The sequence below is a fragment of the Lichenostomus cassidix genome, chromosome 1 (assembly GCF_008360975.1).
Source record: "Lichenostomus cassidix isolate B80296 chromosome 1, HeHo_3.0, whole genome shotgun sequence".
NCBI classification, from domain to species: Eukaryota; Metazoa; Chordata; class Aves; order Passeriformes; family Meliphagidae; genus Lichenostomus; species Lichenostomus cassidix.
The window spans coordinates 79,773,788-79,800,208 of NC_139479.1; the positions used below are offsets into that span (position 1 = coordinate 79,773,788).

At 38.9% G+C, this 26,421-nt stretch overlaps 1 protein-coding gene across 2 annotated transcripts in view; it reads left to right on the forward strand.

Annotated features, from left to right (window-relative positions):
* Positions 1-26,421, forward strand: part of NOX4 (NADPH oxidase 4) — a 112,695-nt gene that overhangs the window by 30,032 nt on the left and 56,242 nt on the right. For both annotated transcript variants that reach the window (XM_085065300.1, XM_085065308.1), the window contains exon 12: positions 14,038-14,098. In XM_085065300.1, the coding sequence (XP_084921426.1) occupies positions 14,038-14,098 (61 nt within the window). The remainder of the gene's footprint in view (positions 1-14,037; positions 14,099-26,421) is intronic.

Consider the following 26,421-nt stretch of genomic DNA (forward strand, 5'->3'; position numbering starts at 1 on the left):
AAGTTAGAGCTGGCCTGTACTAGTGGCTACATCTTGTTTAAACATTCATCTCAAACTGTCATGTTCCTAATTTCTCACTGTCCATCTCAGTCAAAATTAATGTGATGATAATAATTTGATCTTTATTAGTAAATGCACAGTTTGGAAACAGGGACTTTCATTATAAAGATTTACTCTTCTTATATTAGGACAGTGCTAAAACAATGGATAATGTGGTTTAATTTTTAGAAATAATGTCATTAAAGAATATCTGGCTTGGTTCAGTAGTCTTTTCTCTGGCAAAACTTCTTATTCGTGATGATGAGAGTTTTTGTCAGAGAAGAGATTGCTGACAAAAATCTACTGGGTGAGGTCATAGGATGAAGTTGAATTAGATGTCAGATTCCTTGAATGAGCTGAGGATTTCATCCAGTATTTAAAATGGCATAGTATGATAATAGGTATTACGAAAAATTATTTTTGGACATGAACTTCTAGAGCCAAGAGCTATGGAAAATAGGTTTCGTTTTGTGAACTTGAGTTTTCTTAGTGAACATAATTAAGTCATTTATATAGAGATAATGTGCAGTATATTTCCAATTTGTAACCATAGTTGACAAATTATAATTTGTGTTGGTTTTACAGACATGTATTAAATATCTAACATTAAAAAAAAATTAGCAATTTCCAGTAATGCACAATGCATTGTATTGTAAGTAAGTAATACTAGCCCAGGCAATTTCTGTTCATGCTCAGTGTTTTACACTTTAAAGTGCAGTGATATCCTTCAGCATAAAAGCATATTCCTTCAAGATCACATATATATTCTAACTATTACAAGATATGAAGTCATTACTGATTTGCCACAAGCATATTTTGCTACCACATTAACTGTACTGGAGAAAGGCTGTCACTGGGTAAATGACTTTTACAGCATAATGAGGATTCTAAGTGTCTAGATTTATGATAATCTTTTTACCCATCCTAAGCAGGGGATACATTTCCACGTCTTTCTAGGTCAGAGCATATGCTGTGGGTTGATGTCTTGCTTGAAAGCTTTTTTGTTGTTTAATATCATGCCAGCCATGGGATGATGATTGTAGAATGTGTAGGCAAAAGCTTAACTCAGTCGTTTTTCCACTCCCATCTGACCTACTTGTAGTTACCAAGCAAGCTGGAACACAACTGCTGCTTTTTTTGTTGAATGATCATAATGCCTGGGTTATTTTTCTAGGTTGTTGTAGGGATGTGGGGCTTAGATCCACAGCAAGAGCATCATGAGCAGTGTGTGGCTTCAGGTACTGGAAGTGCAGTGCAGCAAAGACTGCAGCAGAGCTGGGGGGAAGTCTGCGGTCTTCTTCCTGGTGCTGTTGTCCTGCTTAGAATCACAAAATACTTTGGTTGGAATGGACTTCCAAAGACCACCTAGTCCAACCCCCCCTGCAATAAGCAGGGAGATCTTTGACTAGATCAGCTTACTCAGCGTCCCATCCAGCTCAGCCTTGAATGCTTCCAGGAGTAGGGTGTCTGCCAGCTCTCTGGGCAACCTGTTCCAGTGTGTCACCATCATCACTGTAAAACATTTATTTCTTATCTCTAATCTAAATCTCTTTTAGTTTAAAACCATTACCCTGTGTCCTATTGCAATAGGCCATGCTAAAAAGTCTGTCTCCAGGCTCTATGTGATGTCCTGTTCACTCTAGTGAAGTTTCTCACTGTGCCTGCAGCATGCTTAAGAGACAAGAAATGACCATTTCAAGCATATCTTTATATTCCTAAGTGTGGGTAATAACCTTAAGTGGAAAGGAAGGGGTGAGTCAGCATGAAGGAGTCATGCAGATATTTTACTAGTCCCTTCCCTTTTCGAGGTTGTGTAATATTTACAGTTTAGCTCAGCTTCTTACATAACACCAGGGTGGAGGATCACACAGGGAGGCTGTGTAAAGGCCCTGAATCCACTCCCATTCCACTCTGGCAAAGCTCCCATGTGTTTTGCTCGGAGCCAGAGGGAGCTCTGGAATTGTAACCAAGTGAGCATAAAGAGGCTTTATTCTTTTTGCCTGTAGGTGCTTTACATTAATAAAATCCCCTTGAGTTTTGTATTCTCCAGACTGAACGGTCCCAGCTCTCTCAAACTTTCTCTGTGGGAAATGTGTTTTAGTCCCATCATAATCTTCATGGCCCTTGTTTGGACTCTCTTCCATATATTCATGTCTCTCTTGTAGTGAGGAACCCAGCACTGGACAGAGGTCTCAAAGTGTGGCTTCACCAGTGCCGAATAAAGAAGATCACCTCCCTCCACCCTCTGGTAGTGTCACTTGTACATTCTGAAGTTCAGACGCTTGGAGATACCAGCTTTCTCTCATGATCAGTGTGGAAGCTGGCATTTTTTAACTCAATTTTTGAAGTGTACTTCTACTGTTTTTTTTACACGAGTGACTTTGTACTCACTAGTGACTCTTTGTCTGTGGAAAGTCTGGGGAAGGTAATGAACAGCTTTTGGGATTCCTGCAAGTGACCTGTTAGACAGTTCTAGGAAGTGCAAAGTGGGCAACTCATTTCATATTGTCTTTATTGCTCCATTGTCTTGATTTCACTTTAAAAAAAGTTTTCTTATTAGCATGTTTTGTGATATTCTTATCACTGATTTTTTTGCACAGCTTTACATATCTGTTATGATGCTGTGTATGAGAGTGTGAGTAACATTTTCAGTCCTGTATGCCCCCATGTCCAATTAACTTATTTTAGGTAGGGCATTATTGCATCTTAGAATTGCATTTGAGCAGAACACAGTTCCAAGATATTTTCATCTGTAGTGAGGAGAAATATATTCTGTATATAAATACTTCTTAAAGAGATTTGTCTTTCAGATCAAGTGCATGATATAGTCTGGAGATCAGACCATCTGGAGAAACATGCTCTGCTTCCTGAGACTGACATTTCTTTACACTTTTTGGAGGAAAGTGTGGAACTCTTCTGCTGTGGAATGCAATTTAAATGCAATTGCTCAAATCAATCTTGAGAGACCTTGAAAAAGAAAGCAACATTATCAATAGTAAATTTCTAGTAGTAAGGATGGTCCTTCATTCCAATTCATATATCCAAAGCATTGCTTCCCCTCTTTAGCAGACAAAGCCTAACCTCTTATCAAAACTAAGAAAAAAAATAGTTTATGGAGATTCTATCTTTTTTTGTTTTTCGTTTTGGAGAAGGTTTGTTTCCTTTGACATCATCCTGGTTGCTCTCCATTTTAACCTGTATGAACAAGAGGACACTAAGGCTTGCGGTTTACAGTAGCATTGGTTTTTTTTCATCTCCATCGTACATTTTCCTCTTGGTGTTGAGTTCCCCCTCTCTCCAGACATTAACTGTGTAACTGCTGATTTGCAGCAGCATGAATCCATGACTGCATGCTTCCTTTTTCTTCCTTCTTTTTTTTTTTGGCTAATGAATGGCTTCAGAAGCAGAGTCCTACTTAGAATATGTTAGTGTCTTACGAGAGAAGTCACTTTTTCTGCTGTGTTTCTGAAATTTCTTGCATTAGTAAGCAGTGATTAGTAGTAAGCCTCATGGAAACAGCCTTGTGTTTTGCAGATGTTAAGTGCTTCAGAAGATGTCCTGAGTTCTCTCATGAGGTCTTTGCTGATTCCACCGCAGGGTCAAAGCTCAAACGCTCACAAGCTGCAGTTTAGACTGCTTGGCTATCAAAAGACTGGTGTTTTCTCCCAGCAGCTCATAAAGCTTGGTAACCTTGTTATTTCAGTAGTGTTGATTTTCTTATGGCAGAGGAAGATAGGAAACAATTACATCACTTCATGTAGAACTTAGACTAATAGAGCTTGAAATAAGGACAAGAGTAAGAGGTGAATCCTTCTAAATTTGGAGATGGCTCAAATCTGAGGTTTGGTTGGGAAACTTCTGCTTTGCAACAAACATCATAAAATGCAGGATCAAACAGTCTGTTATTCCAAAGTTTTGACAGTTTTGGCTGTCACTAGCTGCTGTCATGCCCCTGCTTCCCCTTGGCGCTAAAGTCTGCATATCCTGGTTTCCTTTGATTACTTTTTTTTTTTTTCAGTTGACACACATGTATCTCAGGATACTCCTGTTGATACTTGAACACAGGTAGCTTACATAAACACCTGAGCTTTTCCTCTGTTTGTATAAGGTGTTTTCTGCATAACACTGGTTAGTAACTTCACAAGATACTGTTAAAAGAGACAGATGACTCAGAAGTGGCACATATGAAGCAAAAACTCAAGCCAAAGCAAAGATCACAGCCTTGAGACTCCAGGGCTTTATGAAACATGTATTTTATAATAGCATGAGGTACTGCTTCTTCAGATCCTCCAAATACTTTTGTCTCTTCATTCAATGTGTAAATCCCAGTTCTGGTAAAAGGTAAGCAGTGATCAGCTTCCTGCAACCAGAGGTTTGAAACATTCTTTGAAACTAGAAATTTTGTCTCATGTTAGTGTGGCCTGACCTCCCCTACTTCAGTGCTGCATTTAATCTGCTTTTAAATCCCATTGAAATAGAAACTGGAAGAGTCTGGTAATAAAAAGCTCCAAGAAGTTCTTTCTTTTTGCTGGTTCTCCATCTTTTTGAGCAGATGGTTAATTTTAAGCAGATCACATCAAGAGGATTTGTAGTGCAACATCTTCCTTCCTTTCCTTCCACATACAGTTCTGTAGGAGTAAGAAAACTCCAGAGAGAGGATGATACGTGAACATTTTTTAACGAGTCAAAGCTGAGTTTTTATGAGAGGATAAATTTGCATATGCAGATACTCAGATCCACTCAAATCCAAATACATGTTATTGAGGAAGAATACTTGCTTGATTAATATCCAAATTAGTAAAGTAATAATTATTGAATCCCAGGCAGAGAAACTCTTAAATCCATTAATCATTTCAGAGGAGGTAGAAGAATGACCTGGAAGATGTTTCTGAATATACATGGCAAATTACATACTCTGCCTAAAAGTCTCAGAGTTATTACTTAAACATAGATTTTCTACCTTTGAGGGATTTGGTGTGGTTTGGTTTGAATTTTTTTGTAGATTGAGTTTTCCTTGTTTCCTCTGCACCTCTTTTTAACTCCATTTGGTATCTCGATTCAGACATGATGGGATTACAAGGTAGTGGCCCTGATCTGTACATTTATGTTTTTGGGCCCAATTCCTTGTCAGAAAAGTCTCAGTAAATAATACATGAGTATAAACAGCATCAAAAGTAGCACATTTGCTTTTGTAAGAGAAAACCAGTGTTTTGCAGAGCTTGAGTTGTTTTATCCTTGGATAATCCAGGGTTCATTTAAAATCAGTGAAGATCTTAACAGTCTAGCAGTGAAGTTTTAGCTCTAAGCTTCTTTTAAGCAAGAAATTTTGTAATGCATAGGGAGATGATGGAGAAACATGTGTCCTGCACTGTAAACTTAAGAAATAAACTCTCCACAACAGGAAAAGCCCAGGGGCCAAATTCTGAGATATTTCATAAAAAAATGGAAAAATTTTTGGAAGTTTGCCTGAGTAAAAAGTACGTAAGGACATCAAGAGCTAAGTTCATACTGTCAGATAAATACAATAAAAACAAAATCTAACATGATGACATTCTAATACGATTTGTTAAATATCTTGTGCAAATAGTTATGAAACTTGTCTTTATGAGATGATTTGCAGAGTGTTTAGGGAGATTGTGAAGTATCTTGCTGGCAAACTAAAGAAATCCCTAGAGCTTGTCTGCTCTTCATAGAAATAGAATATCTAGCAGCTGTTTGATGAAGAATTTAAGTAAAACAAAAATAGAATAGATTAATATTGCAGATGTCTTTAGTACTTCCTTATACTTGTTTGTTTGGTTTGGGGATTAATAGTTGTGGGGTCTGTATAAAAACCCTATGTAAACCCTGACTTTTATTTAAACTTTCAAGTCTGACTCTTTTGGATGAAGGGAACACAGAAATTGTTACATTCGAGTTCACTAAATCCCAAGTTCTTCTTCAGCAGATACATTAAACAAAAGGTGGCAGATCCCTTTAATAAGCAGGGTTTGGCTTTTTTTGATTCTATGAAAGTAAATTTACAATACATAATAAACATCTACAGAGAAATGTGTTTTCTCACATCAGAGATTGTGCTCCTAGTTTAGCTGCGAAGTGAGGTTAGGGCAAGTTCGAGGAACTGCAGCAGAACATCAAAATAAACAAACAAATGAAAAACTCCCAAACAAACACCAAGAACAAAACCTGAGCACAAGCTTTAAGCATGAATTCAGTTAACATGTGGACAAAATATTAATGGAAATCAAGGGCCTTGCCTCTTGCTGCTCTAAAATTAAGACCATCTGGCTGGTGGGGCTCTTTGCTTTAGCCTAGTAAAATGCAGTGTGTGCTGGTAGGGGAGTTCAGAGTGACACAGGGTTCCTCAAGGTGGTGGTGATCTGACTGGAAAACCTGCTGATCCTTTGATGGCTCTTTGCATGAGTGTCTCAGGCCACTGAGAGCCAGCTAGCATGAGTCTGGAGGCAGCCCATAGTTTTACTCAGGTATGGTTGGACCTTTTGTGCTGTTCAGTTTCCTTGTCCTATGTTTGTCAGTGTTGCTTGGCAATGTGTCTGTGTACCCTTGGAACACTTGGAGAGGCAGCCTTGGGCAGAAGCATTGTTCTTTTGCTTTTTATTCCTTCAGGAACAAAGGCTTGCAGCCTGAGCATCTCAAAAAAGTTGTGATTCGCTTTTTTTCTCTCAGCCAGCAACTTGAAATGCATCTATTATATAGGCTGAATATTTCTGGGATTGAAACTTTTTTTATTTTCTCTGCTATAGAGAGTTGACCTTGATGATCTCTATGGGTTCCTTCCAACTTGAGCATTCTATGACTCTGTGATGTGTAATGTGCCTGCTGGGGTGAAAGGGTTGTCAGCAAGTTTTTTGCCTTGGTTGAGCTGCAGAGGAAAAGAAATGCACTGCAAAGTGTAGCTTTGCAGTGCATCTGTAGCAGCAATAGAGTGGCAGTTGGACTATTACAGGCCTGCTAGAAAACAAATGAAGAAATTTCATATTATATATTCAGCAATTTTTTTAACGCAATATTGTGTGTATTTTACAAGTATTGGTCTGTTTACAATCCTAAAACAAGATTACATTAAAGATTTGCATTTTCTTGTGGTGTGAGAGTGAAATCAAGGAACAAATAGATTTTTTAGATAGGAATCTCATATATTGGGACCTAAAGAAAACAAAGATAATTTTTAACACTGAGAGTAATATAACAACTGAGATGGCAGGGAGTGAATTAGCAAATGCTGAACTACAGACTCATGGGAATTAGTGGGTGTGGGTTTGTGGTTTGTGTTACAGAGGAAGTTAGACCCAGATGACCAGAATGATCCTTCTTGGAACTGCAGCTGCCCAGTGATGCATCCTGCAGTGTTATGGTGTGTTTTTTCCACTAGCTAGACTGCAGGTGTCTGAGGTTGTACCAGCAAGGAGTATGGAAGTGGAAAGTGAAAAGTGTTTGGGATATGTTTCTGCGGCTGGGCTGCTTGCAAGGAGTTGGCTCGGCTGTGGAAGAGTTCTGGCTGAAGCAATGAGTATTTGAGGCATGGTGGTCTTGCCTTGATCATCCAGGCACCCTTTATACTTAAATCATGCTCCATGGTTAGGATTCCCCACGTTCAAGATGTTAGGATGTCTGCCAGTTAAATTAGGATAGCTGTAAGGCCAAGTCTCTAACAGGAAAACTTTTAAACAAAATCCAATCTGCAAAATAACATGAAACAGAGAACTAAACAGAGACATTTTAAAAAATCTCCAAGCCTTTGAGGCAGAAATGTGTTTAAAAGAATAACTCCACGTAGTAACTTTTTTCCTTCTGAAATTTGCTTCTTATGGGATTAATTAGTTAAAACAGGGATAGCCCAGTGTTACAGAGTTCACCTCCTATGAGTCAGACTGAAGTCTAGCTACTATTTTTTGGCTACCTTTATATAGCATGCCTGTGTTTGTCATCACTCCTCTCCATTTTCTAATGTCAGAATGAATCATTTTAGGAATGTTTATATCAGTTCTGTATGAAACCAGTCAAGCTGCAGCTTACTGAGCTTCCAAGGTTCACATTTTCTTGTCAGTTGACAAAGTTGAAAACCGTTTATTTCTCTTTTTATTTTTTTTCCCTTTTACAGGAGGAAAAATACATTGGTTGTGTTTAGTTCTCCATTTTTTCCCCCCAGTTCTGCATCTTTTCCAAACATGTCAAGTCTCTAATGTGTTCTTCATGATTTGGGTAAGGGTTCATTTAGTCTGGAGCAAGGATGGACTGATGAATCAGGGTGAGCAGTGCAGCTGGTTCACCCTGGCAGGCAGGAGCATGGAAACAGAGTCTCTGCAGTGTTTACAGTCCCTGCCAGGATATCTGCAAATCCATATTAGGATCATGTCATAGCTTTTTCCTCAAAGTGAAAGACTTCTTTGAAGGAGTTTCCTTTTATGTAAACAAATCCCACGACGAGATTTTTAATTCCCCAAATCAGACACTTTGTTCTTCCAGCTGTAGTACAGATCTTTGTAACTTTGGGCACTGTTCAGGCCACCTACTGCAGCAACCAAATGCAGAAGGTGATGTTTACTGTGGTGCAGTATCTCCACTGGAACTTGTAAGGAGCTTTATTTGCAGAGCCACTGGGGCTATGTAACTTTGGCATCCCTTTCATCTCCCTTCTTCTGATAACAGATTCCTCAGGGTTGTCCTGGTGCATGCATTAGCATTTCCATGATAGCCTGTAATCAAAACCTAACATCTCTCTAAAGAGGCTTCACAATTCTTGTGGTAGAAATGTAACGAAGAACTGAGAATTCTTTTAATTTAGGAATTAACTTTCTACTTTCTTGCTAGTTTGCTGTTGTTTCACCTCACTCCCTGTACCCCAAGGCCTAAAATGAGTGTTTTAAAATATTGAATAGTATTTAATAACGTTAAAGATAACTTCAGTAAGATTGGTCCTGTTTCTTGTTCTGGACAGGATTTTTGACTGGGAGCAGATAACAGTGATTTTAAATATTCAGGGTACACTTAAGCTGGAAGCACAGATGCTCATAATAAAGTTTTCATTTGCTTTATGTTGGGCTCTCATGCAAGTATTTTTCCACTGCTCATTGCCTTGAGCAGATTTTTCTACCAATGTAGAATCACAGAGTCACATAGGTTGGAAAAGATCATTAACCCAGCACTGCCATGTCCACCACTAACCCATGTTGCTAAGCACCACATTTGCATGTCTTTTGAACACTTCCAGGGATGGCAGCTCCACCACTTTTTCACACAGCCTGTACCAATTCTTGACTATTGTTTTGGTGAAGAAATTTTTCCTAATACCTCATCTAAATCTCCCCTGGTGCAAATTGGGGCCATTATAGTGTGGATATAAAGTAGAACTGCTGCGATCTAACAGTAATTAGTTTGCTCACTTTGCATTCATATAAAAGCAAGACAGAGAACAAGAGAGAACCATGATCACAGTATAAAAATTGTTACACAAAATACATTTCAAGTGTGTATTAATCTAGTAGTGCATTATAAATTAATTAAATTATTCAGTTTATTAAAATTATGATCTAAATTTTATCTCAGCATAGAGATAGATAGTAGAGAATACTGGTTACTGGTGAATGTAATTAATTTAGTGGTTTATAAAGTTCTCCAGGGATTGTTGCAAAATCCCTACGTGATAACTTGCATTTGTGTTCCAAGTTAGCTTGGAAAAAAAGGAAAAAAAATATATGGAAAATAGTTTTTTTTTAATCAAGATGTAGAACAACCTGTATTCTCTAAATTTTGTAGACCTCTGAGTCTACATATAAAATACCATAATTTTGTTGAATGTGAAAATATGTACAATAATAGGCATTGTAAACTGAGGAAAATTTTCCAGCTAATTTAGTGCTAAGAACGTAGTTTGGTTTCTCTGAGGGTGTAAATCTGCACAGCTCTATTAAATACAAGAGAATTTCTTTGGCTTTCAGTTGTTTTTGGAGAAGGGCCAAATGCTGGCAGATGACCTGATTGGTGTAGACATTCCTACCTGTAAAATCTTTCATTTGTTGAAGGTATAGATCACTTGAGTTTAGACTAAGGTGAACATCACTTCATGTAATTACACAATCTGCAATATTTAATTTGTGTTTCATGGCATTTTAGTCAAATGAGTGTGGCAAACAAGTTCAAAATGTGGAAAGAACTACTGAAAAGCACTTGTGACCTTTAGTTTAATGATTTTTACCCTCGCTTCTCATTACAGACTATTCAAGTTAGTGATTTTGCCTTTTGGAAAGCAAGGTTGATTTAAGGAAAACAACCTAAGATAAAGTATTTTTTTTTTTAAATTAAGACTGACTAATCTTTAATTTTCCACTGGGCAGTTTACTGGGCAATAAAGGAAAAGTAAGGGACAGCATGTAGCCCTCAACATAGTACAGTGCATTGTTTCTTAGGTTAAAAGCAGCAGGGGGAAATCCAAATGTCATTTGCCAAAACACAGTTTCAAAATAATTTTAATTGGTTTTATTCACAGCTTCAGAGAGGGCGTGATGCATTGCTGAGGCTGCTTTGGTACACCTTTATTTGGCCATGGCAGTAACCCCAGGCACCTGTACATGATGGGAATTGTTTGACTGGAAAGGAGCTCAGTAGAGAGTGGCCAGGGAGTCCTGGTGAACACCAAGTTGACCATGAACCCACAATGTGCCCTTGCAGCAAAGAAAGCCAACAGCTTCCTGAGCTGTATTAGGTGGAGTGTTGCCAGCAGATGGGGAGAGGTGACCCTTCTCTGATCAGATACATCTGGAACTCTGTGCCCAATTCTGGGCTTCCCAGTACGAGAGAGACATGGATGGATGTACTGAAGCACAAATAGTCATGAGGATGATTAAGGAACTGAAGCACCTCTGAGTATGAGGAGAGGCTGAGAGAGCTGAACTGAGGGACAAGTGAAGAAAACAGATTTAGTCTCCTCAGAGTCACCCAGTGACAGGGCAACACAAACTGATCTACAGTAGGTTTTACCTGGACCTAAGAGAACCCAGACTCTATCTCTGGGGGTGGCCCAGGTTGCCCACACAGGCTGTGGAGTCTCCATCCTTGAAGACTCTCAAAGCACAATTGGACACTGTCCTGGGCCAGCTGCTCTGCAGACTCTAGCAGGGAGATTGAAGCAATCTCCTGGCTCTTGCAGGGAGATTGAAGTAGTCAATTTCCAGAGGTGCTTTCTAGTCTTACCATATGATTCTGTGATTTCATGAAGGTTAAATATATAAGAGAATATTTTCACTGCACTTCATTATACATTCCCAGTGGTCTGTTAATAGTGCAGGAAAATTTACCCACTTTCATGATTAAACTTCTGAAGGACTGTCTTTGAATATTTCTTAAACTGCTGGAATGTATTCTCTAACAGTCTGGGAAAAGCCACAGTTTGGAGTCTTTAATTCTGTTTAGAGAGATGAAAGTGGTAAAATAAGTGTTCTGTGCAGTGAAAAAAATGTAAATACAATTTTCAAAGTTAAAATTTCAGGCATATAGGAAAGTCTGAAAGTCAGAAGAGGCCTGTGGAGATCATCTGGTTCGACCTTCTGGTGCAAGGGCTGTAGATTAGGTTTTTCAGAGTCGCATGAAGCTGAATTAGCAGGAGAAATTGTACCATTTCCCTGGCTGCTTATTCCGTGATGAAGAATACTTTTCTTATATCCGGATGAAATTTTCCCTGAAACAGCTTGTGCTCCTAGTCTGTTGTTTTGTTGCCATGCGTGGTGCTGGAGAGAGTAGCGTCATCTTCTCTAGAGCTGTTTTTTTAGTTATTGGAAGATAGAGATTGCTCCAAGCCTTCTCTTCTATGAGTTACTCAAGCACATTCCCTTATCAACCCCTCTGTGAATGTCACGTTGTCCAGTCCTCTCGCTGCTTTGGTGGCCCTTTGCTGAATCATGTTCATTCTTTCTCTCTTTTAAACTGGGGGAAATGTACTTCATGTAGCCCAGATTGGTATGTTTCTTCTGGTAAGATTTAGCAGCAAAATAAGATTTTTCCAGAACTCTGTGAGGATGTTTCAGAGCTAGTTACAAGTATCAAAGTAAGTTTCCTAAAGTCTAAAGAGAAATAAATCTCCCTTTTATTGGATAATTTTTCAGGGTAGTGCAGAAAGGAGTTAGCCATATGGGTAATGTAAAGATAACAAGTTTGAATGTATTCGGGCTGGAGACAAAGGGTATTCTGCCATTAACTTCATGGAAGTAAGGAATGACAAATGATTTTGTAGAAGATGTGCTGAACTGCGACTTTGGATAGTTGAACTAAGAAAATCCATCAACCTCTTGTGAAAAACAGCCCTGGGGCAGCCCAGAGTGAAAAATAAACCCTACAGAAGCCTCTAGGAGAGCAGACATTTTTGCTGCCAGTATACAACTTCCCACCTGAGAGGCTACTTACCTGCTTTTATATGGAAAATTAGTCTTGATATTTTTGTTGAAAGATACTGCAATGAGACATAGTAAACACTGGCCTCACTGTGAGAAGTTTGCCTGTATACCTCCCCTCATACTGTTCTCCTTTGAAGGCTAGGATTTGCTGAAATAATTTGGACTCTAGGTTTCTGTACCTCATTTTTATAGGAAAACTTGGAAGATAATAAGGATTTACATGTAAGTCTGTCTAGTAATCGGTACTGTTAACAAGAGTGTTGCTGCACAAGAGTGCTCTTCCCCCTCAGGAAAATGAAGTGATTAGCCGGGACTTTGTATTCCCTGTTTAGGTTTGCCAAGATGTAGATAATGCTAACCTTGTGCCTGTGTCTGCTGCTGAATAGGGAACTGACAGGAACTGATTCTCAACCCTGAGGTCAGTGGTTTCACACTCCCCAACTGATTATTTTGGGAACACTAATGGCAAAGGTCCAGAACTGAGCCAAGAAATGTCTTCATAAGCATGGTGCATGAGTATTTGGTGCTTAGATTCTCTACCTGGACCCCTTTTATTTATAACATAGATGTGTTCCTTAAATTGAAGCCCTCCCTTCAGAACCATGTTTGTCTTTGGTAACAGAGAAAAAAAGAGACGGGGCAGAGCATTATCTGTTGGGTATTGGATTCATGATGGAGCTTGGATCAATCATTAACAGGTTCTAAGAAAGGCATCAAAACTCAGGAGTAATATGTGTTATCAAAATAAACCAGTGGTGTTGGTTTATGGAAGGAAAGTGAAGAATCTTTTCTTGAGTAGTACTTGCTTGTCCTGTTTCTGTGTGCAATCATTTGGTGTACCTGCAAAAGTTGTCCAGGCAGTGTGCTTGAAATGTCCCTGCACCGAACGAGGAATAAAACTGAGGGGACTCCTTAGACCTTGGCTGGAGGTTTTGGGGTACCATAGTATGGATAAGATTGCAAGTGATAACTTTCCTGTGTTGATAGTCACAGACAAATAGCCTTGAGGTGAGGGCAAATGTGTAGGGTGAGAGAATGGTGGCTACAAAGTGATTTTTATGATATGCCATGCAATCTGGTGCTTTTCCTTTGCAAACTGTAAGCTCTTGTGAAGTGAAGCAGAATCTCAGTTTTCATTTAAAAGAAAGCATAGTTGTATGAGAATGATCAGCTTGAAAATGTGGGCCTTGACATTTAAGAACCAAAAGTCTCTTAAATGCCTTGACTTAAGAATGATGGGGTAGCTCCTGATTTTGAATGATGTGTCAATAGTAGAGGAGTATTTCCATGCTATTGGTGTCCTTGCTGACTACTGCTTAGTGGAATGGCTGTTCCAAATCACACCCCTAAGCAAGCATCCAGACTCCTCTGTGACCTGGAGAAAGGGTTAAGTCTGAATGGATACTAGACATGCTTGGCATCCCCAGCTGTATTGATGATAGACTTGCTTTTTAAAGGGTACAGCTGCTGGTGTGCCTGCCCAGGAATGACCTATTTACACCTGGTTCTGTCTTAACAACTGTACTTTGAATGCATTTTGTTATTTTTTTTGTTACTTGGAAGTGGTGCTTAATATATTTAATATTTTTAGTGCCCTACAGATACCAAAGCAACGTTTGGGGTCCACCTAAAAGTAGTAGGAGACTGGACAGGTATGTAGAAAAACAATTCCTTTTCAGAGACAAATGCCTTTACTTGAACTGTTCTCACTTTCTGGCTTCAGCACAATTATTCCTTGATTGTGGTGTATTCTCACTAGAGATTGTTCATGCTTGTTTTCCCAAAGTTGTTTTTATTACATTCTTGATGCAATCCCTGCTTTATTCAGATGTACCATTTCTTCAAATAACATTCTTTCCAGCTACTAACAGATCTTCTGATTGCACTGTAGTGGTTTTCAGCATTTCTCCATTTCTGCCTCTTTTTCTTGTTTTTGGGTAGCCTGCTACCCCTGTGCAGTGCAGTGCCTCTGTAGGTGGTAGTGTCTGCAGAAATGCTGAAATGTGCAGCTCCCAGATAAGGGGATTTTGATGCCAACAGTTTGGATGGCAGCCAGGTTAATTAACGCCTGTGGCACACTGAGATTACAGGTTTGCTTTCATGTTCTTCCATGCTCTTCCACTGCTCTTTGAATGTCCTCCAGACCAGGGGTGTAAGCCAGGATTCCCCACAGAGGAGAACGGCGATTTGGTGCTCCCTGTGACAGTTGTATACTCAAGTGATAGTTGTCCTTATTCCTTAGTGTCTGACTTTGTTCTTGCTCAGCGTAGCATTTCCTTGTAAGGAAGACAGATACACAGCAGGGTCTGGTTCATTTCTTATGAAGAAATGTTTTCCATGTTAATTTGTGTCAGCCTGTGTGTTTGTGGAATTGAGTCAAATGAGTTTGTCACCCTAAAAGGGATTAGACCATTGCAGAGATAATAAGTACATACATATTTGTTGAACTTTCTAGTCTGGCTGCATACTTGTCTCTGCAAGACTTCAGTAGGCAAAGGCTTGGAGAGCAGTGCCATATGCACATGTGTTCCATAATCACACTGATTTTCTCCTCTTGCTTGAAGTATTGGCCAGACAGGGGCAGATTAGCCTCTGCCTTGCAGTGATGGCTCTTTTGTTGTTAAGCTTCATTCCTACATGGGAGATGACAGTAGGCTATTTGGAAAAGTGGGATGGAGAAGTACTGGCTAGATGAGTTTTCTAAAATAAGTGCCATCTTTAAAGTTTTCTGATTATCTCTGTGATGTGAATGGTTCTCTTTTAGCATTTATATATTATTCTCCCAAGTCACTATCTATGGTCTCCACTGAGAGGAAAGTCTGTGTAGGTTGGACTGTGTGAGATTCAGGGCACTGTCACATTACAGAGACCATTTATTGTGGTAGTTTTGCTAAACAGAAATATCTCTGCCAGTGTCAGATGTGCTGTCAAGAAGCAGACAGTTTACCCAGCCCTTCATGCTGCATCTGTGCCACAGAGCCCTGTTCTCCCTCGTTCCCTTAAGCCCTGTGACAATTAATAGTCTCTAATCTGCTGACTGTTTGAGGAGGGGATTATTATATTTGCCACATTCCTTATTATCTTTCTTAAGCGTGCTCTAAAGGCTGCTTCTGCAGACAGGATATTCGACTGGAGGAGTTTTTATGAGACATACTGTCATTTGAGCTCTTTTTGTGACCTATTCTCTTAGTCTTTATCCTATTTATTAAAACACTCTTTTGTATCACCGTTTCCCAATCCTGACAGTTTATACCTGACACCAAAGAGACTTGACAATTTATTTCAGGGAACTCAATTACAAGCCTAAATTAAAAGGATGCAAGAGAGGTGCAGATATGCCATGAAATGCAGAGAATAAATGGTTAGTTGAGGTATTTCTTCTCTGGATAGCTTTAGCTTTTGTTGCCTGCACCTGGGAGATGTGGTGAAGGACCAATTTCCTGCCACTAGCTGTAAGGACAGGAGAGGGAGTACAGATTGCTGGCAAACCAGTTCTGCAAGTTGTTTCAGGTCAAGCCTCTTAACCCTGACTGATATTTTGAAAATGTAATAGAATACCTTGTTTTGTAGGTTGGAAAAGCAACTATATGTCAAGAGAAAAGGGCTATTAGTATTTTCAACTCCTAATGGGAAGTTGCTGTTGATGGGAAGTCATTTATTGCCCATATCCCAGTGCATATCATTTTAGATTTCAAATAAAATAAGCTGAAAGAAGCGGCTTTTGGAAAAGTCAGTAATTCCAGAAATAAAACTTTGCATAGGAGCAGATACTTAGTAGATTTTCAGGCAATATTGTTATTTGCTTTTTAAAATCAATCATTTGAATAATAGAAGATGGAGGACAGAAAAAGTAGGTAAGAGAGGAAGAAACTCAGCTACAGAAACAGTATCTCTGAGACTTCTGCAAACCAACTGGTAATCCAGACCTCATGTTTCATGCTTCATTTGGATGAAATAGTGCTATCTGAGCTTAGAAGAGCTGAGAATCTGCCCTCCTCAGAAGCAGATTTGGATAAAAGCACTGTTTTCCCTTCCGTTATGTAGGCACTCACATCCTTTTCCAATACAAATGTGAGATCCTCTATTTCTCACCCATGTTGTGGTGGTATTAATAACTGTGCCGTGCTTAACTTTTATGTTCATAGCAGAAAACAGACACACAGGCACTGGTGTTGCTGTAATGTGCTCTCGGATGCCTTTGTAGCACATACTTTCACCTGAAATGATTCCCATAGCTCCCTTTGTAGACCTCTGAGCAGTTTATATGTCTGTTTTAGGATGAGACAAGCCAGGCCCCAAGCATGCCTTTTTCTCTTCGTTCCTTGTAAAGAGTGTATATATATCTATATATATTTATCTCTATATATATATCTCTCACTGCCTCAGAGGTAGGTAGTTTAGTTAATTGGCAACTGGTTGTGATTTTTCCCATGTAAAGGTTTCTAATTTGAGTTTTCCTTCCATCTTTTGCCATATGTCATGGGTATTGTGAACAGGGGAACAACTATTATAGACCTCCTTAAACACGGGTTTGTGATTATGCAATTGCTATCCTTGTGCTGCCATGTGAGCGACTAAGTCAGCACCTGTTGTATTAACAAAGCATTTCGTGGCGTTGGGAAACCTGTGGCTGTAGAGCACAGCTTAGTTGGCCAGCAGGACTTGGGTTGGAATGTGTTTACAGTGGCTGATCTGTGGTGATTGCACACATTCAAGTTGGTTTAGCCCCATGGCACAGAGCTGAGTAAGCCTGACTTCCTCTGTGGCTGCTGGAAGTTATTCGAGCTGAGCTGGTGGATGCTTAAACCCTACAGTAACATCTAGGGTCCTGCAGGGCTCATGCAGGGGTCAGGGCTGTGAGATACATGATGAACTAGTAAGCTGATCTTGTTACTGGCCTCCCCTCTAAATACCTGTTCTCTTCTGCTTCTCTTGGTGTCTGTGGTCACCTATTTTTCCTTCAGCTTTGAAGCAATTTTTGGCTTAGTATGTGCAACAGGGTTTTTGTCAAGGTTTTTTTTTGTCCCACTTACTGTCTAGTTTGTCCTCAGCATTGTCATCTATCAGCCTTATGCCTCTTCTGCCCTTGCAGCTGCCTCAAGTACTATTGCTTGTTTAGTTTTAAAGCTGACATTTCATCTGGCACCTCTGGAGGGAAAAAGAGAGGCCATGGGCCATGCCTCGCATCCAACAGCTTGACAGTGGTGAAAAAAGACATGGCAGTGTATCAAGACAATGTGTCTCATTCACTAGACAAACTTCAGGGTGTGAGGCAGAAAGTGATATTGATGATGCAGACATAACAGGCTTCAGAAGCCATGCAGCATGTTTTTGTGGAAAACAAATACACAGCACTCAGAGGTGCTGAGGTGAACTGTGTGCCTTGAGGCAGTGAAACATTGCTGTTATGTTGCAGTGCGTTGCTGGTACAAATTGATGTGGGACTGTGTTAGAAACTCTGATGCTGTTCTGTGCACTACAGTAATTTTTATAATTTTTATCTCATAGTGACATCATCCTAGTGTGTAGTTGTGTAGGTTCTTAGAGACATTTGCAAGGCCTGTCCTGAGAAGTAGGATATTTATTGTGGGGATGCTGTGAGAGCACTTGAGTACCACCCACTGAATCTGAGAGTTGTGTCCTACAGGTTACTAAATGTCATGGCAGCAGGAGGTGATGTGTGGAGGAACTGTCCAGATAGAGCCAGAACTGACAGATTATGGAGTACTGATCTGCTTCACCCTAATAAACTCCAGATCTCATCAGAAAATGTATCTTTGCTTAATTCTTTGTGCTACAGATGAGGTTATGCTTGGTCATTAGGTCATTTAGGTACAGACTACCTTATTTGGAATCCTGACATGGTATGGTGGGAAGTTTTCTCACATATTGTCACAGTCCTTTTTCTGGAAGGTCCAGCTTTGGAGCAGGAAGTTTCAGGAGGGAAAAACAAACAAACCATTTTTCAGTTAAAAACAACAATTTTCCAGAACATGGCAAATGTATGAAAGCATGAATCTTTTTAAACTCCCTATGGACTAAGACCTGAGACAGCAAACAGTACACACCCCAAATTACTTGTTTTTAAACAGAAAAAAAAAAAGAAAAAGGAAGGCAGTTGTTTGGGATTTTGGAGGCTGACTAAGGATTTTTGTCATGTTGACCAGAAGAAGAAAATAACATACCTTTAAAGTGACTTTGAAGGAGGAATGATCTGAACTTTGCAGTCTGAGAGAGTTTGTCAGGAGTATCTGCATGACCCTGTTAAGCCCTTGTAGGACCTGATTTAGAGGATGCCTGAAGCATCCCAAGGCTGTGCATTCCTGCGCTTACCTGGAATCTATCAGCAAGTGTAGGACCTAGCAAAGAGGCAATATTTTATGTTCAGTAACCCTGAGAACAGTTTTAGATGTATTGAAGTAGTGGATCACTCAGTCAGTGTATTGCTAGTGAGTCTTGAGTCTGACTGGAGAAATGTGTGGAGCAGAAGATGACAAGAAGGAACAATAAAACTATAAATTCTGCCCCAAGGAAGTGACAAGGTTGTCCCAGGCTCACTGTAACTGCTACTGAGTTTCTTTAAAAATATCTACTCACTGGTGATGAGCAGTTAATCAACTCTTTTGCTATTACCTCAAGCTCTGTTTGATTTGGGCCTTTTCCATTCCATAGTAACATTTTTTTGTGTTTAGTTGTTCCATGAGATTCCTGGCAGGGTGTAAAGGTGTTAATGATGTGGTGCTGTCAGTTGTTCCAGCAAAATCGGTGTGTGGTTTTGGAAGAACAGGACAGAGATGAGATAGGTGTTATTTTCCACTGTTAGATTTTATGACTAACAATTCTTGCATTGTCAGGAAATCTTACGTACACTTCTGAGGAAGATATCAGAATTGAGTGTTAAAAGGGTTTGTGTTCCTTTTTAATATAATTTGACATTAATAAAATAATACGGTTATATTACTGGGAAGTTAATATGCCTTAACAATATAATTGGCCATAGTGTGCTGTAAAGAATACTAATTTTATTCTTCATTGCCATTAATGTTCATTTATTTATTCCTGAAAAAAGCTCTATAAAAGGCAGGATTAAGAGATTGAAGGAAAAGGAGAACAGATTTAGTTTACTGACTAAAGGGGGATAAAATCCCCTTTCCTCTGATTAAAGAACTAGTGCTGATGGTGAACACATCTGAATTTTTGGCTCCAGATCTGGATTGTTTTACATTAGTTGAACTCCAGCTGACTTAGTACCAAAACCAGTGTAACTTGAGTCAAATCCAATTTGAACAGTTAATGAGTTTTACGTCTAGAGGGAAAAAAGATATTTGGGTGAGAAAGCTACATTAAAGGAAATTTTCTCCTACACAGAAGTCCTTGCTTGATGCATCCTGTTATTTGTAAGCTTCCACCTTTCTGCATATCTCAGACACTTTTTATTCATTTAATGGTTATAGAAAATAACATGGCTTAATTATTTAAATGTAGTTTCATCCTTTGATACAATATGCACTGGATGTGTGGATGTTGCTGTAGTTAAAACTGATCCAAGAAAGCAAGGTTGCAAGATTTCTTGTCATGCCTCAGACATTTACAGCTCTGTTAGGAACTACAGAAGTGAAGTCTGTGGAGCACATTAACATGTAGCAGCTGATAGAATCAGAATAAGTGTAATAAAAAAAAGCAAAAAGCTGCTCTCCACTAAAAATAAAATTAGAAGAGAGAAAAGCTCTAAGATGTATTTGAGCAGACTGCCAGGCATACTTCTGGCTTTGTAATCACTATGTGCTCTGTTTGCCTACTTCAGAAGGCAGGGTTGCTGTTGTTTGACCATTATTGTGTTTGGAGTTGCCTTCGTTTGACCGTTATTCTGTTAATGTCTGGGGAAATGCCTGTTAATGCCTGGGGAAAGTCTCATTCTTACGTAGTTTCTGTGCAAATGTACACAGCTGCTTCTAGCACTGAATATACAAAGTTTGGCTGGATTATCAGGTTCCTTCGTGTGAGCATGGACTTCACATCAAAATGCCAGCTCTTTGTGCATACCTGCACTTCCCTGGGGGCAGTAGATTCTCTTAGATGCCATCCCAGTTTTGCTGAAGAATCCCTGCCAAATGTCTAGCTTTGTTTCCAGGTTATTGTTACTTCTCCCTTGGGCACAAAGAAAAAAACAGACACACTTCAGATTTGGAATTCTGAGTTACCGCATTTTAACTAAAAATTGCTGGTTAAAATATCTTGAATGTAGATTTGAAACAATTCTTTTTGGGATCCTTTTCTAACAGATTGTAAAAATTGCTGTAGTTAATGAGGAAAATCTATTTCAGATTCAGAACATACAATAAAAAAGGAAAAACTTGTGTAGGAACTGTAGATATTTATAAATTTTATGATCAGAAGGGACAGTTATCTTTACATCCTCCCAATTTGTTCATGATGCTTGATAGTTCCTTAGAATAATTTCTGTACAGAAGTTGACATAGGTGAAACCCAAACCGTGGGCTTGTAATATTCTGCAGAGTTTTCAGCTTCAACCTTTCATGGGCTCTTCTTGTGCTCTTTGTGAAAATGCAGCTCAACTTTGTGATGATAACATAATTTAGTACATTTTTTCCATATTTTTTCTTTTTTTTCCCTTCTCTTTTTTCCTTTTTTCCTTCATTTCAGGGCAAGAACCACTACTAGGAAATATGTGTACATTTTAGTTGTTGCCTATTTGTGTGCAAATATGTACAAAAAATGAACATGGCACCTTTGAACCTTCTATTTGGTTATCTGTTTAATTAAATCCAAGTTTTGAGACCTTGTATTTGTCTGTATTTGCTTTCTGCACCCTCTGTACTTCTAGCATTCCTTTGAAATGCAGAAGTGGGGTTGCTTTTCAACAGCAGTCTCATTGTTGATTTGGGCTCTGGTGGGATCTAAAGCATAGCTCTCTTTTGCCATGAAGACCTCCCAGTAATGGTCCTGTCAAGTTACCTGGTATTGCACCTTATTCCTTGGTCTCTTCTGCCTGTCTGCTTATTTCTACAAGTGCTTGGATTGGAAGGGAGAGGGGCCATCACTTGCTCAGAATTTGTTCTGCATTAATTCTGTGGGAATTGATTAAAACTCCCACATTGCAAGTGTCATCATGATCAAATAACATGGTCAAATGAGGTTTCCTATTTCCATAACAAACATTATATAACTGCTTGTTGGCATAATATTAGCATTGAAGTGCTAGTTAGGATGTCCCATCTCCTTTGTTGCAGCATTTTTTACATTCTTTTTCTAATTATATTTACTCTACTTTTTGCCAGCAGCATGTCCTTACCCTGTCATCCTTGCAACAGCAGTTATCTGTTCCAAAATGGATTTCCATTCCAAAATGCATTAAAATCAATTCTGGTCTTGTTTGTGGGAAGCACATCCTACACCCCAAATTTTGTCATCAGTTCTCTACAGTCCCTTGCAACTCAGCTTTGCATTCATGTGCCACCCCCTTCTGTTGCTCAGTCCTGTCCTTTGACTTTTGTATATGCATTGTTTCTCAGATGCATCAAGTATTAGCTGGAGAACTTGCGTTTCACCACAAGGAAATAGTCTGTGATACAAGAATTTTTAAGGGGGGTCTTGCAGTCACAGCTCTCTTTCACCCCAGTCCTTGCCTGGAAAAGGATCCCATTAAATCATAAATATAATTAATGAAAATCTGCCAGCAAACAACTGCATAGTTATCAAATGCAAAAATAAGATTCCAGCATATGTGGTAGCCTTGAAAAAATTAACTTCTTCCTTTAAAGAAACAAATCAAACCAAACCTCAGAACTTGCACTGAAAGCACTATGTCAGGTGATATCTTATATAGATATAAATAAATATAAATAGATATCTTGGTATCTGCTCTGAACAGAAGAGTTTGGTTTAAAATGTTTATGGCTATGCATTCTATATGAACCACATGCAAAACTACATGCTGATCACAGCTGTGTGCTGGACTATGAACCTTGTGGTCTTATGCCTCATATATAAATCTGGATACCCCAGTGCAGAATACAGAGGTGGAGGCAAGTTCCTAGTGGAAATAGAGTCAGACTGCCAGTGCAATCCATGTTTTAATATAAAGGCCTCTTTTTGTGAGTGTCAGTCCACTAAATTAATTTGTAATTAAAATGCAATTTTTTTCCTTTCATCAGGTCCTTTAATTACAAAAGGCAGTGAGGCAGAAATGCTTTAAATATAATATAATGTAATAATGTAAATTTTAAGATGCAGCAAGGTAAATTAATTACTGGCGCATCCCAGTCTTGAGGGAGACTTGAAATGGTGGCTGCTACATGCTGAACATGGCATTTGTTAGTGAGACAAGGGACTCAGTTATCTCAGTATTAACTAAAGTGCTGTGAGGAGAAACTGTAGGAGGGAATTCATAGCCTGGAAATCACTTTCCAAAATGCAAAGGAGATTGCTTTGTGGTACATCGAGTAGACAGTGCTGTGACAGCAATAAATAGCCCTTTGGTATGAAGTGCAGCAGCTGATAGGCAGGGTGCAGTGTGTATTTTGTTTCACTGATATTATAACCCACATTTCTGCAGTTCTGGCATGTTCCTGTTCTTCTTCTTTCTCTTTCTTTAAAGCTTTTTTTTTTCCCTCAAAATGGGGAAAAGCATCAGAGCTTGGTTCAAAAAGGATATAATGACTATTCTTATTTATATAGTTTGTGACATTTGTAGCAGATAAAACCAAAGTACATTATAATGATATAATATTTCATCAGAGGGAGATATTGTAGGGAGAAGTAATATCTTTCCTTAGATCAACTGAAATAGTAGGAAAAAACAGGTTGTCTTCCAGGCATGCAGTGCCTTCAGCAGGTTTGACAAAGAAGCAGTGAAGTTAAAGCAAAAAACAGAGAATGAAATAACATTCCTGGCTACTTTTAAAGCAAGTTTTTCCTTGAGAAATCTCAGCAAAAATTGCCTAGTAATTGAATAAAATGTAACACCTCTTTTTTTTTTAAAAAAAAGGTTCATTTAACTTTTTAATAGAAAAATACTAATTGTTTCTCAAAAAATTCATATGATCAAAATTCATATGATTTTTGGCTTTTGGCTGACCAAAAGCCAAAAATATCACTTGTAAATGCTCTCCCAACTGCCTCTTAGGATTTGTATGTCTCCAGCTTTCTTTATCTTCTCTTGGCTGGGTTCCCAGCTTAGGGTATATTTGCTGTAATATGCCATGGTGTCACTCTCTCCTGGAGAGAGACACACTCCCATCTTGGCAGACAGAGTGCAGTTTCTGGCAGGGAAACTGGGAAAAGAGATATGGGCACGTGAGAAAACTTAACTGTGACTTGCATGAAGTACTGCATTTTGTTTATGTATATATGCCCACATATATCCCTAAACTTTCAGCATTCGGATGTGGATTTTAATTTTTAATACCTTTTTTCTCTTATAATCTCAATATCCTTGATAAAGAGCAGTTCAGTTGGAAATGTTTGACCATCTGCAGAGAGGAAAATTTGGACAATGGTTTACAGAAAACATCACTGTGTTTTTAGTAATTTGAAGGGATCCTGTTCTGTATATGGAAGCTGATAACCAGTGGATGACTGCTTAACTTTGTGACTTACCTGTAATCGGAACTTTTAAGATAAAATGCTGGTAAAACTTAAAATTCTGTAGTGAACACCATGATCCTGAATAAGAATGCTTCTCTGCTGGGAAGAGAGCCTGGAAAGTCTGTGGATCCAAATAAGCACATCAGTAGTTTTATATGTATTGGAGAAAGAGACACTCAGTGGAGCTGATGGCAGCTTTCAGTATTGAAGGGGGATTTTGGGGAGAGGAGGAGTTTCAGAGCTTATTGGCTATTTTGGGTATTGCTGAAGTGGCTGCTGTGAGGATTTTACTGTACTGTCAATGATAACAAGTACACCTACAGCCTCCAAAAAGCCTCCTCATGTTACATGAAGTTAAAATAAATCAGTGGGCAGTTTGTGCTCTTCACTGCAACAAGCTGCTTTAAGGACTATATCTTGTCATAAATTTAACATATTCCCTTATTCATTAAACACACTGTAAGTGCCATTTCCTCAAGGAAAATGCCACAGGCACCCACGCACATTTCAAAGTCAAAGCTGTGGTGCTTTGCTGTGCTTTGCCAAGTGACTGGTGCCAGCCTGACGGCACAGGGCTTTCCCTCAAGGATTTCACTTACACTGTGTCAGCTGAGTGTCTCTTGAGCTTAGCTGTGACTGGTTTGAAAAAAGCAAAATTTGTAATTAAAGACATTTTTATAGCTTCTGTTATTTGATGTTTTCATTTTTTAATGGGTTTAGGGGATTATGCTAATTGTGCCCTATTATTAATGAGCATGGCAAATGAAATTTTCTCAGTACAATTTCCGAAAAAAGCAGCAGTTCCTTAATCCAAAAATTTGTTAAGAGAGAATATTTCTTTAAAATTGTCCCATACTTCCCAGCACATATGCACCAGAATGTGCCATGTCGGCAGGAAGAGGATTTTATAATTTCTTTGCAGTTATGTAAAAGCTGAATTGGTGATGGTACATTGATGTGTTGTTATATGCCAGGTCGTGACTGGTAAGTGATATCTAATGATAGTTTTTAGTTATAGGAGTTGGCAGAATCACTCTTTCAGAAAAGCATACACCAAGTCATTTCCTTGTGATGTGAGGAACTGTTTGATTCAAATCATGTTAAACCACTTGTTCTTTCTTCAAGAAAATAGTTATCAGTGTAGTATTGCATAGCAAATTTTTCAGCTTTCCTCTCCCATTCAAGACTGGGAATACTTTTTCTGTTCATTTGAGTAATAACAGACTTTCTGTCATGTAAGAACATGTCTATTTAATATTTCATGATGTTCATAACATTATAGTTGAAAGATGGAGATGACAATCCAATAGAAAATCCCAATGCATATAAGAGCTAGTGCTAAATCAACAAATATAGGTATTTGTAAGAAATTATGAATTATGCATAAATGAAAACTACCCAGACTAGGTCGTATGTAGTAGTTTATATTCAGGCAGTTGTCTGGCTTAAGTTCTCAAGAATAACTTGTCTAATTCAAATGTAAGAAGAAACAACAGAATTGCTCATGTCAGGGTGAAATTAAACCATACTTTGGATACATTTTTTGATACACTTGTTTGCATTACGTTTTATCACCTTTCAAAAAAAAAAAGTGGAAAACAGTATCTAATGGCTCATTTCATTTGTCAGTCATTCAAATGGTTTCCTGCTAAGGTTTTGATACTGGCCTTTGAGAGATGTTATGAGAAATGGAGCCTCAGATGTGATTAGATCTTTGGAAAAAATGTACATTTCTTCCCAGTGGATCATCCCCAGCTGACTAGCAAAATTTATATAGAAAATAAGATCCAGCTGAGCTCTGATCACATTATCCTGTGTTATGCTTCAGTGTAACTAGTGCTTGTAGAGAAGAATTTGTGTGTGTTCTCTGAAAGAGACAGGCAGCTGAAAACCTAAAGGAAATGATTTTTAGATATCAGTGGAGTGAGTCCCTTAGTACCTTGTTTCTTCTTTTTTTTACTTACCTGCAGCCCCACCGTTATTTCTAGCAGTTTAGTTCAGCGAAGTGGAAATGCCTGGACAGGCATTTCCCGCACAGGATCAGCACTGTATCCAGCACATTGCAGCTTCCCCTCTGGCCCTCAGCACAGACCTGGGAACAGCTTAGCACCTTCCATGCAGTTATTCACACAGCTTGGCTGTGAGCAAGGCCAAGTTACGCCTAATGATCTCTCTAAGGTCAGCTAAGCCTTGGTGATCGGCAGCATTGCTCACAGTTGTGGTTGGAGGGATGAGGGCTGGACAATTGCTATTTTATATTGCAAGGCTGTGAGGGAGGGTGAATTGGCAAAAAATCTCCTATTCTCTTTTCAAAACTCCTTTTTTCTTTGGCATTTTTTCTTTCTCCTCCCATCCCTGCCCTGGCTAA